Source organism: Crocuta crocuta, unplaced genomic scaffold (assembly GCF_008692635.1).
Source record: "Crocuta crocuta isolate KB4526 unplaced genomic scaffold, BGI_CrCroc_1.0 scaffold147, whole genome shotgun sequence".
Lineage (NCBI taxonomy): Eukaryota > Metazoa > Chordata > Mammalia > Carnivora > Hyaenidae > Crocuta > Crocuta crocuta.
Window position 1 is genome coordinate 5,519,250 of NW_027532594.1, and position 17,395 is coordinate 5,536,644.

General features: G+C 53.6%; 1 protein-coding gene across 2 annotated transcripts; it reads right to left on the reverse strand.

Annotated features, from left to right (window-relative positions):
* Positions 1 to 9: 9 nt before the first annotated feature.
* Positions 10 to 9,918, reverse strand: MICAL1 (microtubule associated monooxygenase, calponin and LIM domain containing 1). 2 transcript variants are annotated; one of them, XM_077779956.1, is made up of 23 exons: positions 9,303 to 9,918; positions 8,926 to 9,030; positions 8,482 to 8,586; positions 8,207 to 8,362; positions 7,238 to 7,338; positions 6,255 to 6,512; positions 5,869 to 5,984; positions 5,549 to 5,675; positions 5,324 to 5,405; positions 4,685 to 4,832; positions 4,058 to 4,260; positions 3,846 to 3,934; positions 3,667 to 3,708; positions 3,359 to 3,442; positions 3,076 to 3,232; positions 2,680 to 2,756; positions 2,127 to 2,403; positions 1,915 to 2,015; positions 1,504 to 1,617; positions 1,296 to 1,389; positions 1,011 to 1,110; positions 838 to 911; positions 10 to 289 (listed from the first exon to the last, which is right to left on the reverse strand). In XM_077779956.1, the coding sequence occupies exons 1-23, from the start codon at positions 9,805 to 9,807 to the stop codon at positions 141 to 143; spliced, it is 3,264 nt and encodes a 1,087-aa protein (XP_077636082.1). In that variant the 5' UTR covers positions 9,808 to 9,918; the 3' UTR covers positions 10 to 140. The 2 variants fall into 2 exon arrangements, with proteins under 2 accessions (XP_077636082.1, XP_077636083.1); XM_077779957.1 differs by having other exon boundaries at positions 4,070 to 4,260; positions 9,303 to 9,917.
* Between the last annotated feature and the right edge of the window lie 7,477 nt (positions 9,919 to 17,395).

Here is a 17,395-nt window from a genome sequence, read left to right on the forward strand (position 1 = left end):
AGCCAAGCCTTGTGTGTGGCAGGAACATTTTTATTGTAAACAGTGAGGCCCCCTCCCAGGCAGCCCAGATGAACAGGGTGGCACAGTCCTCGGGTGAGGTGGTCGTCCTTGCAGGGACGAGGGCAGGCAGCCCCCCTCTGCTAGCCCTGGGCCCCCGGCTCCGAGGCCAGCTCACTGAGCCTGCGTTCCTCCTGGAAGCGGATGAGTGCATCTCGCTGGTTCACCACATCCAGCAGCTTCCTCAGGACCTGGTCCTCAGCCTGCCGGTCTGCAGGGGTCTTCAGGGTTTCTGAAGAAGACGATGAAGCTTAGAGAACAGGGAACTGCACAGGGAGGCAGGAAAAGCACAAGCTTGTCCCGGCCTGCGTGACTTCCACAACTAGGTAGGGTAAGTTTCCTCATCTGTAAAGTGAGGAAGATCACTGTAAAAAACCCCAGTGGTTTTCTAGCATTGTTTAGTAGGAGCACCATTTTTATTTTAGTTTAGACTGATTGATTGGTTTATATGTATACACATATACATATATACATATGGATGTAATTTCCACACCCAACCTGGAGTTCGAACTCATGACCTCGCGATCAAGAGTTCCACCTGAGGCGGCCAGGTGCCCCAGCGGCAGTGCCATTTTTAAAGGCAATCTTAGGTAAAAGCTCAGTTGTGCAGCCCTGATTGAACTGAAGGCAGAGTAGGGGCCTGGACCCCCATTCTCTGGCTTCCTCCTGACATGTCTCAGAGGCACTCAGACTAGAGGACCATGTAGCCTGATCAGTGCCTGAGGTCACACGGCTGCAAACACCAGCCCCGTGGTGTCCGCCTCTCTGTGTCCCCCCTACCTTCCCGGTTCATGTAGCCTCGTAGCTCCTGGTCCAGCTGCCACTGTTTGTCCTCCAGTTTCAGCTCCTGCACCCTGTGGAGGGCAGGGATTGAAGAGGCACAGCTGTCCCAGGTGCCCAAGAAGCTGGCTGGGGTCTGGCTTGTGCCACTGTCCCCACCCCCTGCCCCTTACGTGATCATGAGCTCTGCCTCCTCCGCCACTAGGCTGTTTTTCTTCTGAACGAGCTGGAGCAGCTGTTCTACCCACAGTGCCTTTTGCTGTTCCGGGGATCCTGATGGGCCAAGGAAGAGTGGGGGACGGTAGTCAGGCGGTCCCTAACCGGGGTCACGGGTGTCAGGGGCGTGAGGAGTGGAGCCTGCTGGAGGCAGGGCCTGGTGGTGTGAGGCACTGCCGGGGCTGAATGCACAGCTAGGAGGCAGAGGGGTGTCCCAGCTTGTCCTTCCTGTCTTTACTCACTGCTCTGGCTTCTCAAGGCCAGCTCCAGCTTCATGCCCTCAGCCTCCAGCTCCCTTAGAGCGGTCTCAATTTCATTTAGTCGCCGCTGGACAGCCTGAGGGGTGCAAGACAGGAGGCCCGGGAGTCTTTGGATTGTTCAAGAAAGCACCGGAGAAAGTGGGACCCCATGTCAGACCTGAGCCCATCAGCGAACCCCTAGACCCCTCACCTGGGCCTTGCAGAACCGCTTCATCTCCTCCTCCCTAGCACGGCGCAGCAGAGTCCGCCGCCACGTTGGGTACTTGTCCATGGTGCCTGAGTTCTTGGCCAAGATCTGCAGAGCCTATGGCAGGGTCAGGGCGGTCAGGGGTAGGACCTGGCCTCCCTGTCGGATAGGGGCTGGGGAAGCTTTGTTTGGACGGGACCAAAGCTTCTTGGGCTGGAGGTGGGTAGAGTGAGTTCTGGTAGAAAAGACAGAGGCTTCGCGACCGGAGCCACACAGCGGGAGAAGACATTCTGAGAGACTGGCTCAGAGCAGAGGGAGGCGTCCTACGGGTTTGTCCTGTGGCGGGCGGTAGGCCCTACCTCGTGGATGTGTGCTGGCTTCAGCAGTGCAGGCGGCCAGGTTCCTCCTGCTCACCTGCTCTGTGTGTGAGTCCAAAGCCACAGCTTCCTCTTCCTCTGTTTCCTCCTCACTGGAGGACGGACTCTGTTCCTCCTCTTCCTCCATGGCCACAGGACCTGAACGGAGTAGACACGGCGTGGGCCCACACCTCCCTTTCCATTCCCCAGCACTCCCCTTTCGGGAACCCCAGTACCCCCCAGGGCACCCCCACCTGGGTGTGCAGTTACCTTGAGGGCTCCGGACTGGCATGCCCCAACCGACAAAGCTGCCTTCCAGGGCCTGGCGGGCCAAGGCAAGGCAGCTGCGGGGAGGCTTGGGTGGGGGCTCTAGCTCTGGGTCAGGAGTGAGATTAAGGGAGGACAGCTGCTTGCGCTCTGGGCTAGACAGGCGGATCCGCTGACGAGTAGGCTGGCTGGGGCTTGGGACTGGAGCAGTCCTCTCCTGGGGGGTGACAGCCCCTGAGGGCCCTGATGGCATGCTGTTTTCATCTGGTGTGGGGAGGTCCTGGAAAAGCCACCATGTAGTCTGGTCAGCGATCTGCCCATTGTGGGGCTGCGGCTGCCCCCTTAGACAAATGTGGGTTCTGGCATTCATTCACTTATGCCATTTACTGAAACGTGTCAGGGCAGTGTTCCAGACACTTGAGATAAATCGGTAAGATAAAAACCCTGCCTTCACGGAGCTTTTTTTTCTGGAGAACATCCAGTCACCCCCAGCAAAGTAAGCGGGGCTTAGACCCCTTTACGGTTTCCCACACTCCAACATTTTCACAGCTTTTACCTGACTCTCAGGGCCTTTGTCACTGCCTTCCTCCTTGTGGCCTGCCTGGGGCAGGTGCTGGAGGCAGTAGAAATGTCCTGGGAAGGGTGGAGAAGGGGAGAAGACATGAGATGTAGGCAGCCCAGGGCACAGACACTCAGTTTATCAGGGAAGGTGGGAGTGACAGGACTCCAGATTTGCAGGTGAATTTCTGCTGGTGTCCTGCTTCCTTAGAACCCTACATTTAGGGGTTTGGAGGGGACAGAGAAGACCTTGAACCCAAGGGAACTCAAGTGCCACCTTGAGCCTGTTGCCACCTCATGCCCAGGACCCCACTTCCCCTGCAGTTTCAAGATCCTTGCCGCCAGGCAGGGCCAGGCCCCAAGTGTCTGTGGAGATCTCCCAGGCCCCCCTTACCATCTCCCGGGTGCTGCTCATAGCCACCTGGCCACAATGTGGCCTCACAGGTATGGCAGCGGAAGCAGCTCCGGTGAAAGAAACGGCCATCAGCACAGAGGCGTTCCAGGATGTAGAGGTGTTCCCCACAAAGTGCACACAGGTCCCCAGCACCAGCCTGCACCGAACCCCAGACCACAGGCTCAGCTGGAGTCGAGGCCAGCTGCAGAGGTCTTCCCGATCCTTGAGACACCCCTCCTTGGCCTCCCCAGGCCTCTGCCTGCAGGCAGGGCCCCTTTCTCACCTCTTGGTGTTGGGATGGGGGTGTCAGGGGTTCACCAGCCTCTGGGACAGGTGGCTCCTCAGTACTTGGGGTTTTAGCATCTACCTAAGGAGGTAAGAGTTTGGGCAGGGAGGTAGAGGGGCTGGAGAGTGGCTGTGTGCAGAGAATAGAAAGGGCTGGAAGAAAAGTGAGACAGGAAGGGAATCGAGATGTGGGTGGAGGTGGGGGTGGGCTCCAGGGCCTGGGGTAGGGAGCAAGACATGGGGGCACAGGACAGAGAGTGCCCAGGGAATAGAGCATGGGGCTGTCCAGCCCCTACATGCATTTACCTCCAGGCGCGGCTTCTTGCCACCAGTATCCTCCCCGTTTTCCTGCAACAAGTCCTACGCTTTAAGCATGGGAGCTCTGAGCCCCCAGCCCTCCCCCCACTCTGAACCTCCTCCCCAACATCCCAACGATTCCCACTAGCAGTGCACTGCCCCGCTGCAACTCTGCCCAGACTCCTCACTTGGGCACGGGTCCGCTGCAGGGTCCTATGCAGTTTGCCAAGGAACAGCACAGCACTGGAGGTCCCCTGAGAGCCTTGGCTGACAGAGCCTGTCAGGGTGGACGGGAAATCAATACTGGACCTCTGGAACAGACCGCTGCAGTGCAGCCCGGGGTGCCTCTCCCAGCTGTCCCTCAGAGGGTGCCTCCCCCACCCCCGTGCCACCCACCTACCCCCCAGGCCACCTGGGTTGTGGGGCATGCTCTTGAAGGCACTGTGGAAGTGGCTGAGATAAGCGATGAGGCCCAGCGGGTCGCTCCCTGTCACCACTGCCTTTGCGGACAGCACGGGCGTGATGCCCAGCTCATGTTCTGCCATCCTCAGCGCCCAAGCAGTTGCTTCCAGGGCTCCCACCCCCTGCAGCTCTGAGGGCTCCCTGTGGATGTTGGGGAGAAAAGCTGATGGGTGACCAGAACCTGACCCCGTCAAAGGGGGAGAGGATGGGGAGAGGGCAGCAGGCAGGGGCTGGTGGGGTATAAAGGGAGCACAGGGCATGAGGGGATTATTCTCTGCTGTGCACACCTCCCTCGTGCTCCCCACCTACCCAGTGACAATTTTCTGGCCGTGAGGGGCCTCCACCACTCACAAGCCACCCCTACTGAATGCACTGGACTCTCATGAGACTTGGGCAGGGAGGTGACATGAGCAGGACTACCAGCAAGCGGTGGTCCTGGGACTCAACTATGTGACTCCTACACAGTGGTCTTCCCACCGGTCCACACTGCCTGAGGTAGAAGGAGGAAAAGACATGAAAGAGGGATGGACTGGCTGGGACCCCCTGAGCCCAGTTCGCAACTCACAGCAGGCCGGGCCGCAGCCGGTGCACCAGGGCACACAGAGCCAGCCCGTCCGCCCAGGAGGTAGACAGGTCGGTGACATGGACACCCGGGTACCCAGCCGTCTGCTCCTGGCACCAGCGTAGCAATTCTTCCTGGGTGCCTGCCGACCCTGAGAGAGGAAGCTGTGCTGTACTCAAGGGCCCTGGCTCAAAGGTGGCCCGGGTGATGGGCACGGGGGTCAGTATGGGAGGTGGAGGTGGGACCCATGCCTACAGGGGCACCAACTTAATGCTCACTGCTTTCATCCCAATTCTCTCTTTTTGGAATAAAGTGGAAAAAGTAAATCAGGTAGAATCACCGCGAGGCACAGAGGGCAGAAGGCTACGAACTGAGGGACAAGGGACGTCTGGAGACTCAAAGGGAGGGCAGGTCTGGGGTCTGCAAGGCAGCACGGCTGCTGTCAGCCACTTGGGCTGCCGGGGTGGGAGCGGTTGTTGAAGTAGTAATATCCTGCGCCCAGGCTGGCAGGCAGCTGCTGTTGTCCCTCCACCCTGCAGGGGGCTCCCAGCCCGAGGCTGCAGCTGTGCTGATGGCTGGTGCTTGTACCGCTCCGGGTGGTAAATATTTTGGGACACGGCCCCTGGAGGAGGGCTTGCTCACCTGTGGCTGGCTTTCCTCCATCTATCTTGTCACTCTTCTTTCTCACAGGCTCCTTGGCCACCACGTCATACAGGTCTCGTACCTAAGGCAGCCCCTTTCAGGTCTCAGGGCAGGCTGACAGCCTGCCTCAGCCCAGGGGGGGAGGGGCCCATTTGGGGTAGGGCTCACCCACAGGGGCAGTTGACAGGGCAGGCCTGGAGTCTGGTGGGTGCCAGGGGCTCTGACCTGATTGGGAGTCACGGCCCGGAGGTTCAGGTTGGGGTAGCGGGTGGCAGGGTCCAGCCCATACTGGGCCACGTTGCGGTGCATGTTGTCTGGGGAGGTCTGTGAGAGGAGCTGGTACAAGCTCTCCCTGGGGGTTAGTGAGGGCAAGGGCAAGGGCACAAGCGGAAGCACAAATCAGTACCCATCTCTCCAGAGCTACCAGGCCTTTCTTTCTTCTCTTGCCTGTGCCCCCCCATCTATTCACCCAGCACCCCCACCTTCTTCCTGATGCTAGTCCTGTTTCTACCCCTGCCCTCCCCAGCCCCCAACTCAGGCCTCACCGCTCTGCCAACACTTCTAGGGGCTCAGCACCCTCTGCCCACCGCTTCACCATCCAGGCGGCATCAAAGGCTGCCAAGAAGCCCCGAGCCACTCCAGTGCCCAGGGGCCAGAAGGGCTGCCGGGTTAGAAAGAAAGAAAACAGTTTAGTGAGAGTCCACTAGGAGTCCCAAGCCCAGGTGCCCCCAAAATCATAGCTGAGGGGGCCCCACATTACACCAAGCAGCCCCCACTCCTTCCCACAAAGAGCACACCTTTTTTACCCTCTCCTTCCCAGGAGGCAATGTTCTTCCCCCCACCGCGGAGCCCCTGCACCTCCTCACAAGGAGTCCCTGCTTCTGGAAGTCCCTCCTCCTCCTCCCCCAATCAGGGACTCCTGACCCCTCACCTCCACCAGGCAGTCCCCCACCAGCCCCAGCAGCAGGCGGGCACCGTGCTTCTCCTGCACTCGAGCAGAACTCTCTGCCCGCATCATGCTTGTGAAGTCAAAGGCAGAGATATCAGGCCTCCCGTGGGCATCTTTGGCAAACTCCAGCTTCCCGAGCTTGCCATTGGTGGCGAAGTCAGCAGCTGCCCTGGCAAAGCGCTGCAGAGCCTCGGGCACCACATTGGCATTGCCCAGCAGGCGGTCGGTGTCCTGCCAGTCCTAGAGACGGATCAGAACCAGCAGGGTCAGCTGGGCGGCCCATCCCCTTGGGCAGAGAAGGTGCACACACTGAGGCCCTAAGGCACTGCTTCCTCAGACTACATCGCAGGTGAAGGCTGAGCTGGACTAGAAAGTGAACATTCTGCTTCCCATTCTCCAGGCCCTTCCTCAGCACTCACCAAGCCCCACCCTGCCCTCAAGGCCTCGTGCCATTACTGTTACCGTGTATTTGCTCTGGACTGAGTCCTGAACCTCTCAGCCTCAGTTTCCCCATCATTTAGAGATGACATACCTAACCTCTCAAGGTACTTATGAGAATTTAGGTGAGAAAATCCATATAAAGAAAGTTCTCAACACAGTACCTAGCACATAGTAGGTTTTCAGCTGGTTCATTCAGCAAAAATTTACTGGGAACTGACTACACACCAGGCACCCTTCAAGGCCCTGGGAATCATCAGCAAGCAAAAAGAACAAAGAGAAAAAACCCCCGCCCTGATGGAGCTTACCCATGTAGCTCCATGGCTGGTATAGGGGTTGGGAAGAGGATTCAGGTTGCCATGCAAATCCCAGGGGAGAAGAGCTTGTTGAGGTGGAGAAAATGTCAGGGCAAAGGCAGAAGAGCACAGGCTCCCTCTACACCAGGGCGGGGGACACTGGATCCAGGGCTGGCCTCTACCTCCCAGGGCCCACTGCCCAGCCCCTCCCTGCCTGGGCCCGGGCCCCACCTGACGCAGCACCCCGAGCCGCAGCAGGCACTGCTTCTTGGCTGTCATCACAAAATAGTGGGTGTCATCCTTGTAGTACACAATGTTCTCCAGATCAATGCCTGGTGGGGACAACATAGGGGGAGGAGTGTCTCCTTCTTACTCTGTGTCACCTCTCCCAGCACCCCAGCCATGCTTGTCCTCTGAGAGCTGGGATCACAGCTTAGATTGCAGTGGGTGTCCCCTGCACATGGGCCCATGAGTTCTGGTGGCACGATGGATGGACCATCTGTCCTGGGCCCGAGAGGCCTGAAGACTCGGGAGTAAAGAGAGAAACCTGGATGGGTGGCACCTAGGAGACCTGCATCATGCTTGCAGACAAAAGCCGGGCTTCTCAAACTGGGGTGTGTACACCCCAGGGAGGCAGGGCATTGCAAAGCCAAAGTAAACCTAGAGCATCTTCTTGAAGCACTACTTTCATTTTTAATTTACATCATTTTTATATTAAATCATACATAAAGAGGGGCGCCTGGGTGGTTCAGTAGGTTAAGCATCTGACTTTTGATTTTGGCTTAGGTCAGGATCTCACAGTTGATGAGTTAGAGCCCTGCAGTGGGCGCCGCGCTGACGGCATGGAGCCTGCTTGAGATTCTCTCTCCCTCTCTCTACCCCTCCCCTGCTCATGCTCTCTCTCTCTCAAAAGAAATAGATTAAACTTAAAACAGTAAAAAAAAAAAAAAAAAAAAAAATCACATATAATGAAGCACAAAGCAAAACCCCATGCATTTTTGAGAGATTTCCGAGACTCATCATGCTGGTTGGCCAAGTGGGGCTGTGCCTACCGAATCACCTGGGGCACAGGTTCTTTGCTGCCGAGACCACAAAGTCGGAGAGTGAGGGATTACCTGGACTGAGAACAGCTAGGGAGAGGAGGGAGCCAGCCCACAGTCAGCCAGAGGGAGGGGAGATCCTACGAGAGGAGGTCCCAACCTGTGGCTTTGAGCAGGTTCTGGAAGAAGCTCTGGTTGTAGATCCTGGCCACACCGCTGATCTCGGGCACCTCTGTCTCTTCCACTGTGCGCCTGTTCACAAAGTTGACCGTGATGCCAATGGCCAGTTTGCCACGCATTTCCCGCACTGTGAAGCCTAGAAGTGGACACAGTGGGAGAAGGCGGGTATTGGCAAGAGAATGAGGGGTATGAGAGCCTAGAAAGGCCCAGGGGGAGCCCAAGATGCTGACTTCTTTGAGGGAAAGGACCACTCACCTTCAGGGACGAATTTACCTCCAGCAGCAGAGATGAGGACATCAAATTCATAGTTGGCCAGTTGGGGTGAGGGGCTGGGCTGGAGCTGGGCACGCCAGCCACAACCTGGCAGGAGGTGTGAGAGGAGAGAGGTGTGGAATTCTGAAGGGGCCCCTAGAGTCCCAGGACTAAGCCAGTGAAACAAATGTGTAAAGTGCTTTACAGTTTGTGGTTTGGCAAGCAATGACATACTGTCTATCAAATTACACCATCACAACAGTTGTGGACAAGTAGTTGAGGAAGGACATATTGTACAGATGCTCAAAATGAGGTTCAGTGTGGTTTGCACACTATAGGCCACACTATAGCAAGGGTGACTCGGTTGACTCTTAACCCCATCCTTTTTCTTCCACAGGCCAAAATACCCTTTGCAGATGGGAGTCTTGGGAGAAGAGAAGTACTTACCCTTTTTGGGAGGGGGCTGGAGGCCAATGAAAGTGACACCCCAATGAATTTCTACCCCCAGGAGTAATGCCACTTTCAACAAAAGCAGCTGAAGCTGTCGGATGCCTGGAAGGGAGAGGAGATTTAAGACCAGGGACTCCAAGGCAGCAAACCCCTCCCCCCACCCATGCTCCAGCACTAGTGTTCTGATCAGAGCTAGAGGAGGTCTTAGAGATCACTCAGTTCAATTGCCCATTTTACAGATGAGGAACCTGAGTCCTTCAGGTCACCTGGCTGAAGTGAATCTGTTGCACTCGGCCTCTTGGCCATCCCAACAGCCCCCCACTGTCTCTAGACCCAGGCTCACCCACCCCTCTAGGCCACCACATGGTGCTCACTGATGTGGTCCAGGGTGCCTGTACAGAAGCGCCCATAGAACTTCTTGGCACCGAGTGCTCTAAGGTCATGGATGGTGAAGGGCCAGAGGTGCAGCACGTTGTGGCGAGAGAACTTGGTGCGCTTCTCCACGAGCACCACACGGGCCCCCAGCAGGGCCAGCTCCACAGCAGCCCGTAGCCCACAAGGTCCAGCGCCCACCACCAGGCACTGTGAACACAGGGGGCAATATGGGCATGGCATCCTGTCTCCCTCTTCTGAACCCCCNCGGCCCTGCTGGTATTCAGGCTGGTCTGCTCGCTTGTCCAGCTTGGCCCACAGTGACTTGGCACTCCAGTAGTTGAGCTGGGCCTTGATCTTGTGATACTGGGGTAGCCCCCCACCAGGCTCTATCCCTAGGGCCCCGCAGAGCCCCTGGAAGCTGCTCAGCACATCCTGGCACAGCTGGGCCTGTAGGAAGCTCTCGAAGTGGGCGTGTGCTGGATTGGTGGAGGTGGGGGAAGCCATGGAGGCCCCGGAGGCTCCCAGGACCGGAGCCGCTGAGCATAGGCGGGTGGCTGTTGGAGACAAGGAGAGAAGAGAAAGGAAAGAGGCTGGAGGAAGGAAGGAAGGAAAGGGTGAGGAGGAGAAGAAAGCATGCTGGTGTCACCCAGGGGGGGTCTGGGTCCACCCCTAATTGGCTCTGCTCCTCTCTCCCGGCCCACTCCCCATCTGCTCCAGAGACAACTCCCATCCTTCCACTCCAAGTGAAATTTGCCAAATTTGGAAATGGAAAAATCAGCAGTGTTAGGCACAGCGGGCAGGCAGGGAGGCAGGGAATCTCCAGCTCAGCTCCCCTTTCCCCGCAGCCAAGCTCCTCTCCATCTCTGGGGCCTGGAGCAGGAATTCTCATCCTGCCTTGATGAGGCCCTGGCAGCTGGGCGTGGGAGAAATTCTCAGACGTGGAGAGGGCAGGCAGCCCACAGGGAGAGTTCTCCTTGCCGTGCACACAGGGGCAGACCCGAGGCCGCCATCCAGCTGAAGAGCACACCTACTGGCTCATCTCACCCCTGGCCTCCCTGAGTGCCCCTCGATGACCTTAGTGCCACGCTGGGTGCGGGGTGTGTCTTATGACAGGAACAAAGTTTTCCTCCTTAGCACTCGTGATTGCCTCCCGAAGAGGGGGAGGCAGTGTCTTAATTGCGTAGGTTCCCCCCACCCACACACACACCAAACTACCTCAACAAAGCGCCAGAGGATGTTGCGTCTGACAGGGGTTGAGGGAAGACTAGGTCTATTTCTGACTCACTGTGGTCAAAATACTTCCCCTGTGACTGGCTGCTGCTCAAGGGGGCCCCGCGGGTGGCTGGGGGGCGACAGCCGGGTTCCCTCCTCCCAGCTTCCTCCCACCAGCATCGAGGCCCCGCCCCACCACCCCACCACCCACCGCACCCTGCGTCCCGGGCGCGCTCTCCCAGGAATCTCCCCAGACAAGGCCTCTCTTTGTCTCCTCTCCCTCGCTCGGGCCCCCACGCAACTTGAAGGACGTCGAGGGGGGCCTTCTCACGCCGGGACTGGGAGAAATAAGAGGGTACGGAGGACGGAGCTGCCCACGGGGAAATTAGGTGGCTTCAGTAGGGACGTGTCCTCAGAGCTGATGCCCTCCCCCGCCCCTCTCGGCCACCCTACCGCTCCCAGCTTGAGCCCAGCGGACCAGGCCGAGGCAGGAGAAGGAGACTAAAGTTACCCGCTACGTGTCACCTGGACGCGGGCGGCCGGAACATAGGGAAAGGCAAAGGTCTCTCTTGCGGGGGTAGGGAAATGAAAGGAGAAAGATCTCAGCGAATGCGTAGAGAGGGGCCACTCAGCCTGCAGACGCCAGGACAAAGGATGTGCGAGGGGCGGAGCAGGGTGGAGGGATGGAGAGGGAGCTGGTCCGCTGGCACCAGGGTAGGGTGCCGGGGGTCATCCACGCTCTGGACGGTAAAGTCTGGAGAGGGGCAGCGCAGGGCGGGGGGAGGGGGGGACCTCCCGGACCCNGGCCCTGGCGGCCCAGGGCACGCCCACGCCTGCAGGGTGGTGCCCGAGGGCGTGGCGCTGTGGATGCCCTTTTCCGCTTGGGGGTCGGAGACCCGGGCGGGGCTTGCGGCGACTGAGAAGTTCAGGGTCTGCGGCACCCCGCGCCCGAGAGCGCACCGGGGTCTCCATCCCGGTCCCCGCGTCTGCAGAGCTAACCGTTCCGGGCAGGCGAGGCCACCCACCCTTGCGTGGTACCAACTCTGCGAGCCGCTTCTGAGCGCCGGGCGGATAGGGCGCTCGTCCTGGGCAAGAAGTTTGCAGAAGCTGACCGGTCCGTAGGTGGCGCCGGAACGTCTGTGCTCTCTACACCTCTTCTACTAGGAGATCCACGGCCCAGGCGCCACTGTGGGTCCAGGCTTGGGATCCGCCACGCCCTGCGACAACTTCGCCTCTAGTCCCGGGCTGAGGGCCTTGGGCACGGATTAAAGTCCTAGGAACCTGGCAGTCTGCAGCTTCAACAGCGGCTCGAGAAGTGAGAGGGCCAGAGGGTCTTGGTGGGAAAGCGGGTGTCGTTAGACCACTATTAAGGGGAAACGGGTTTGTGGGAGAGAGGCTAAATCCCCAGTGTTAAAGCAGACTTCGGAGTGAGAACCCACAGAACCGTCAATGCTGAAAAGGGCTTGTGAGTCCTTTGGGATCAACTTCCTCATATTCCTGATAAGGAAACAGGGCTGAATGTGAAGGCACCCAAGGTCGTTTAGCTAATTAGTAAAACATCAATTCTCATTTATTGAGCAGCTACTATGAGTGTAACCATAATTTCAGTGATCAAAACAGTCCCATTTTAGTGGAAAAGAAACTGAGGGTCACAGAGATTCTCTGTCCTGCAACCTGTTACACAGCAAGTGACAGAGCTAGTATGGGGCCCAGGTGTATCTGGGCTCCACAGCCGGTGTAGATGCAACGTGACAGATGACAGGCTGGCATTGTAAGAAGCTGTTTCTTGTTTAGAGGTAGTGACACAGTTACATGGGAAGTACTCACAAAACCGAAATTAATGGGAGGGTCCCCCTCCTTGAGATCCGGGGACCAGAAATAGCTGCCTTCCTCTTTCTTCTCACTCTGCTTTCCTCTGGAAGCTCTCAAAGACCCAGTAAGGCCTGAGGGCTCCCTGCTCTCAGCCTGAGCTGAGATGCAGGCAAGGGAAGGGAGGCAAGGGGAAATGCCTGCTTTCCGCCAAAAGAGGCAGGGAATTCAGCCAGGTCACACTCAGAAAACTAGGGCAGCCTCCCAGCCGGGCCCTTACTAGCTCTTGAGTATGACTTGTTATTTGGCTTGAAATAAATGTGCCAAATTAGACACACCCATATTTAAATGCACAGTGTAAAAAGTATTCTGAAGTCCACTATAAATGGGTTTACCAGGCTTTTAGAATCGTCCCACGTCCCTTTTATTAGCAGATGGTAAAAGACTGGCCTCTCCGACTTAGTGTTTTTGCAAAGGCCCCACAGGATCTGGCCCTTAATTCAATGACTTTGCTGTTGCAGCCAAAAAGGATTATGTGGCCCTCTGAAGGATAAATGGTAAAATTTGTCTTTAAAAAAGATCACAGAACAATATCGACTTCAGTGCTGAAAATCTGCTGACTTGGAGTTTCACTTTCTGCTAATTAAAGGTACACACTGGAGCATAAAGCAATGGGTAATATACTTACTGACCTGTAATCCAGAAGCTCTGGTCAGATTCCAGCTTTGCTTCACCAGCTTAGTGTGACCTTGAAAAAGTCACCAACCACCATGCTTCAGCCTTATCATTTCTAAATGAAGGCCGTTTACTTACTCAACCTCCTCAGCTCATTTCAATTCTAAAATGTTGGTGACCCTAAGAAGTGTACAGAGACTAGAAGGCCCAGACGCCAAGCCATGAAGACAGGATCTCTTTCCTCTCATCCATATCGTGTTCTGTGTCCCAGCAATGCCATCCCTCACACTGCAGGTGACGTGTCTCAGCCACCCTGTAATAAGACCTTGCACCTATAGGTCTGTGAGGTCAAACAACACACCCACAGTCCTGGGCCGGGAGCCCAGGCTGAAGTGTGACAGACAGGCAGACACATTTCCTGATGTAAACATAATTATGAGCTGAGTGTGAAGTGTAGAGTGCTGTGCACAGATATGAAAGGGTAGCTTGATTGAAATTAGAGAGTCAGGGAAGGGCTCCCTGAGGAAGTGACACACTGAATTCAGACAGCTGACCAGACATTAGAGTAGGTGCAGAAAACTTTGAAGCCTGAGAAACCACCTGCCTCCAGCCCTAAGGCAGGAAATGGCCGGATGTGTTCGGGGAACAGCAAGGGAACCAGTGGCTGGAAGTGAGAATGGGGAAGGGGCCCAAGAGGAAGCTGCATTTCAGATTTTATTGAGTGCAGTGGGAAACTGAAGGATTGTAGGCAGAGACATGATCATATTTGCCTTAGTAACACAACATCCATTCACTTAGAGAGACACTCTGCTAAAGGCACAACACAGAGCCCACATAGATCACCGCCACTTCCAGTGGAGAGAGCGGTGGAGGGGGAGGGGCAGAAAGGGCCAGTGAGGCCTTGGCAGGAACCCAGGCAAGAAGAGGGGATGGGGCAACGGGGAGATGGGAGCAGTGGATGGATTCAAACTATAGCTCGAGGTGAAGGGGACATATTGTGGGGATGGATCTGACACGGCAGGTGAGGAGGCCCTATCAAGATTGGCTTCCAGCTTTCTCTCAGCTGAGAAGAGTGACTGAACCAGAAATGATTGGGCCCCTCATTCTTTTCTACTCTTCCCTGCAAATTTATTCCTCTACATGCAGCTTCCTCTTCCGGTACTGTCTCCAGAGGTGAAAACATGCTGATTTCACAGGCCAAGACAACACGGGGACAAAGGTTAAAAACACAACTGGGCCCAGGATTAAATACTTTCCTGTGTTTTTGTTAATGAGCACTTTTATACTTCAGACACTAAGATTATAGATAAAACTTGTCCAGAAGCCATTTAATCATGAGAGGGAGATTTTAAGAATGTGGAGTTTTGTTTTTAACTCCCAGTTTAGCCTAAAGGAAGCTTCAGTTTAACCCTGCACCCAACAAGGATAAAAATAACCTGAACTAAAACCAAAAGCCAAACTATTCTTTTGGAATAACTTCAAATCTGTATTTTAAATGATCCAATGGATATGAAGATATTAATCTGTGGATACTAAAATTCAAAATAGACAATAAATCCATACTCTAAGACCAACAAAGTTAGTTTCCTGACTTGACCTCTGCTCAAATTTTTCCCTCTTTCTACATGTCATATTGGATATAGTAGTACTTCTCAGATGTTAAGAAAAAGACTATGATCTCTTGCTAATGTTACCTAAAATGTGTTCAAGTTCCTACATTTTGTGTTGAAAATATGATTGAATGAACTTTAGTTTAAAAACTCTCTCAGTGTGGTACACTTAAGGTGAGAATGATTTTATACATACAGTGCGTGTATATATGTACATACTTTGTATATACTTTATATATATATGTAAATATGTATTATAGCCAACAAAAGCGTGTTGCTTAATTACGTGGAAAAAAATTGAAAGCTACATAAACTATCACAGTGACATTCCTGTTTCTTTTAGAGGTCATTCCTTGACACCTGCTGTTTACAAAAGGCAAGGGGGAGTTTTTAGAGGTCACTCCTCCAAGCCTGCTGTTTACAAAAGTAAAACCAAGAGTTTTCTTTCAGTTCTTAAGAATTTAGGCTTATTTTAGGAGGCCCTGGGTGGTTCAGTCGGTTATACGTCTGACTCTTGACTTTGGCTCAGGTCACCATCTCACAAGATTGAGCCCTACGTTGGCCTCTGTGCTGACAGTGCAGAGCCTGCTTGAGATTCTTTCTCTCCCATTCTCTGTTCTTCCCCCACTTGTGTGCGTGCTCTCAAAATAAGATTTAAAAACAATTAGTCTTATTTTAGTCTGAAAAGTGAGGATGATAATTCACCTCAATACTTACAAATAAGGGTAGCAAAAACAAGGGTAGTCAAACAAGTCTGCCCTAAACATAAACTATCCTTAGGAGTTTGAAAAAAGGGCTCACAAAGGCTCGTGTTAGTTAAGACATTTTCACATCAGCAGTAATTTTCATTGAATTAGTAAATTTCTATTAACCTTTTAAGTCAATAGTGGTAAAATACTAGTATGAATATTAATGCGGTAGTCATTGTTTCTACAGGAGAAAGACTATATACTTTTATATATATTATTATATTTTACAATTATTGTTTTATGTAAAAAGTTTGATCATGTGCTACAATGTCAGACACAGATCAATTTTTTAAAAGTAAGTTCTACATCCAATCTGGGGCTTGAACTCAAACCCCAAGATCAGGAGTCGTACGCTCTACCGACTGAGCCTGCCAGGGGCACCAGATCCTCAATTTTAGCCAAAAATCTTCTATTACATCAAGCAGACCGTATGTAAAGACAAATCCAGCTTGAAGCTTCAAAAGACTGGTGATAGTAAGCCCATCTGGTGGCAGCAGCATAGTGGGACCAGCTGGCCCTGTGCAGCAGTTCTGGCTTTGACAGTTACTATGTGACCTTGGGCAATGGACTTCATCTGTTTGGGTCTCTATGTTCTTGTCTGTAAAATAGGCATAATATTACTTACCTCATACGAATGTCCTGAAGATTAAGTAAATTAAGACTGTTGCTCCAGACACTGCTCATTCCAGGTGCCGGTTATTTGGGGCTGAATTGCACCCCCCACCAAATTCATGTTGATGTCCTAACTCCCAGAACCTCAGAACGTGACTGTGTTTGGAAATAGGGCCTTTAATGAAGTAACTAAGTGAAAATGTGGTCACTAGGATTAGGGTGGGCCCTAATCCAATACTGACTGATGTCCTTGTAAGATTAGGACAAAACACACAGAGGGAAGATCATGCAAAGACAGGGAGCAAAAGATAGTCAGGAGGCCTCAGAAGAAACCAACCCTGCAGGCACCTTGATCTTGGACTTTTAGCCTCCAGAACTGAGAAAATAAGATCTCTGCTGCTTAAAGCACCCAGACTATGGTATTTGTAATGGCAGCCCCAGCAAGCAAATATGCCAGTCCTGGTCAGCGGGGACTGGAGTCCCCTAATGGCAGGGCAGGGCAGAGATCGTACTTTGTGCACCACGACACAAAAGACAGTTGAGGAGCACTAAGATACAGACCTAACACACTTGGCTTCACTCCTGCCTATAGGATAAAGACTCAATATGTAGCAGATATTATTATCCAATTTATGAAAACCTACATGTAAGCATCTGTGAGGGGAATACCATTATATTCTTCAGCATTATGGAACCGCTGCTCACCACATTTAGAACACAGGAACCGACTGCAGGAAACAGAACAGAGGTAGAAAGAGGTTTGGGGCACCTGGGTGGCTTAGTCAGTTAAGCGTCCGACTTTGGCTCAGGTCATGATCTCACGGTCTGTGGGTTCGACTCCTGCACGGGACTCTGTGCTGACAGCTCAGAGCCTGGAGCCTGTCTCAAATTCTGCATCTTCCTCCCTCTCTGCTCCTCCTCCACTCACACTCTGTCTCTGTCTCTCAAAAGTAAAGAAACATTAAAAAAAAAAAAAAAAAAAAGAGGTTCAAGAAGCAGACACAAGCACGTGAATAAATACCTTCTTTTGATGGCAATGGCTCAAGTCTTCCCAAAGCTAGCCCTCTACTCAGAGAAAACCAGAGATTCACTTCTGAAAGCGATAAGGTGCATTTCAGTGGCCCAAAGCATAATATTCTATTTCCTAAATACACTTTGTATTTCTGCACTTGTTAAAACAATTTAAAAAACTGTACAAGTTTAGTAGAAAATAAGTTGTGAAACACTGAGCCAAATATTTCTCAAACACACAACAGAGACATTTTTACATACGTGACATTTCCTTTGGGTACAGAGTCACTGAACTTTAGAATTTGGGGTTTCACAGGGCAGAATGTGTATTTGGGACACCGAAGAGAAGCGAGATGTATCAAGCTATCATTCTCTCCTTTTCCCGCTGACAGCCAGGTGAATAAACCAGAACTC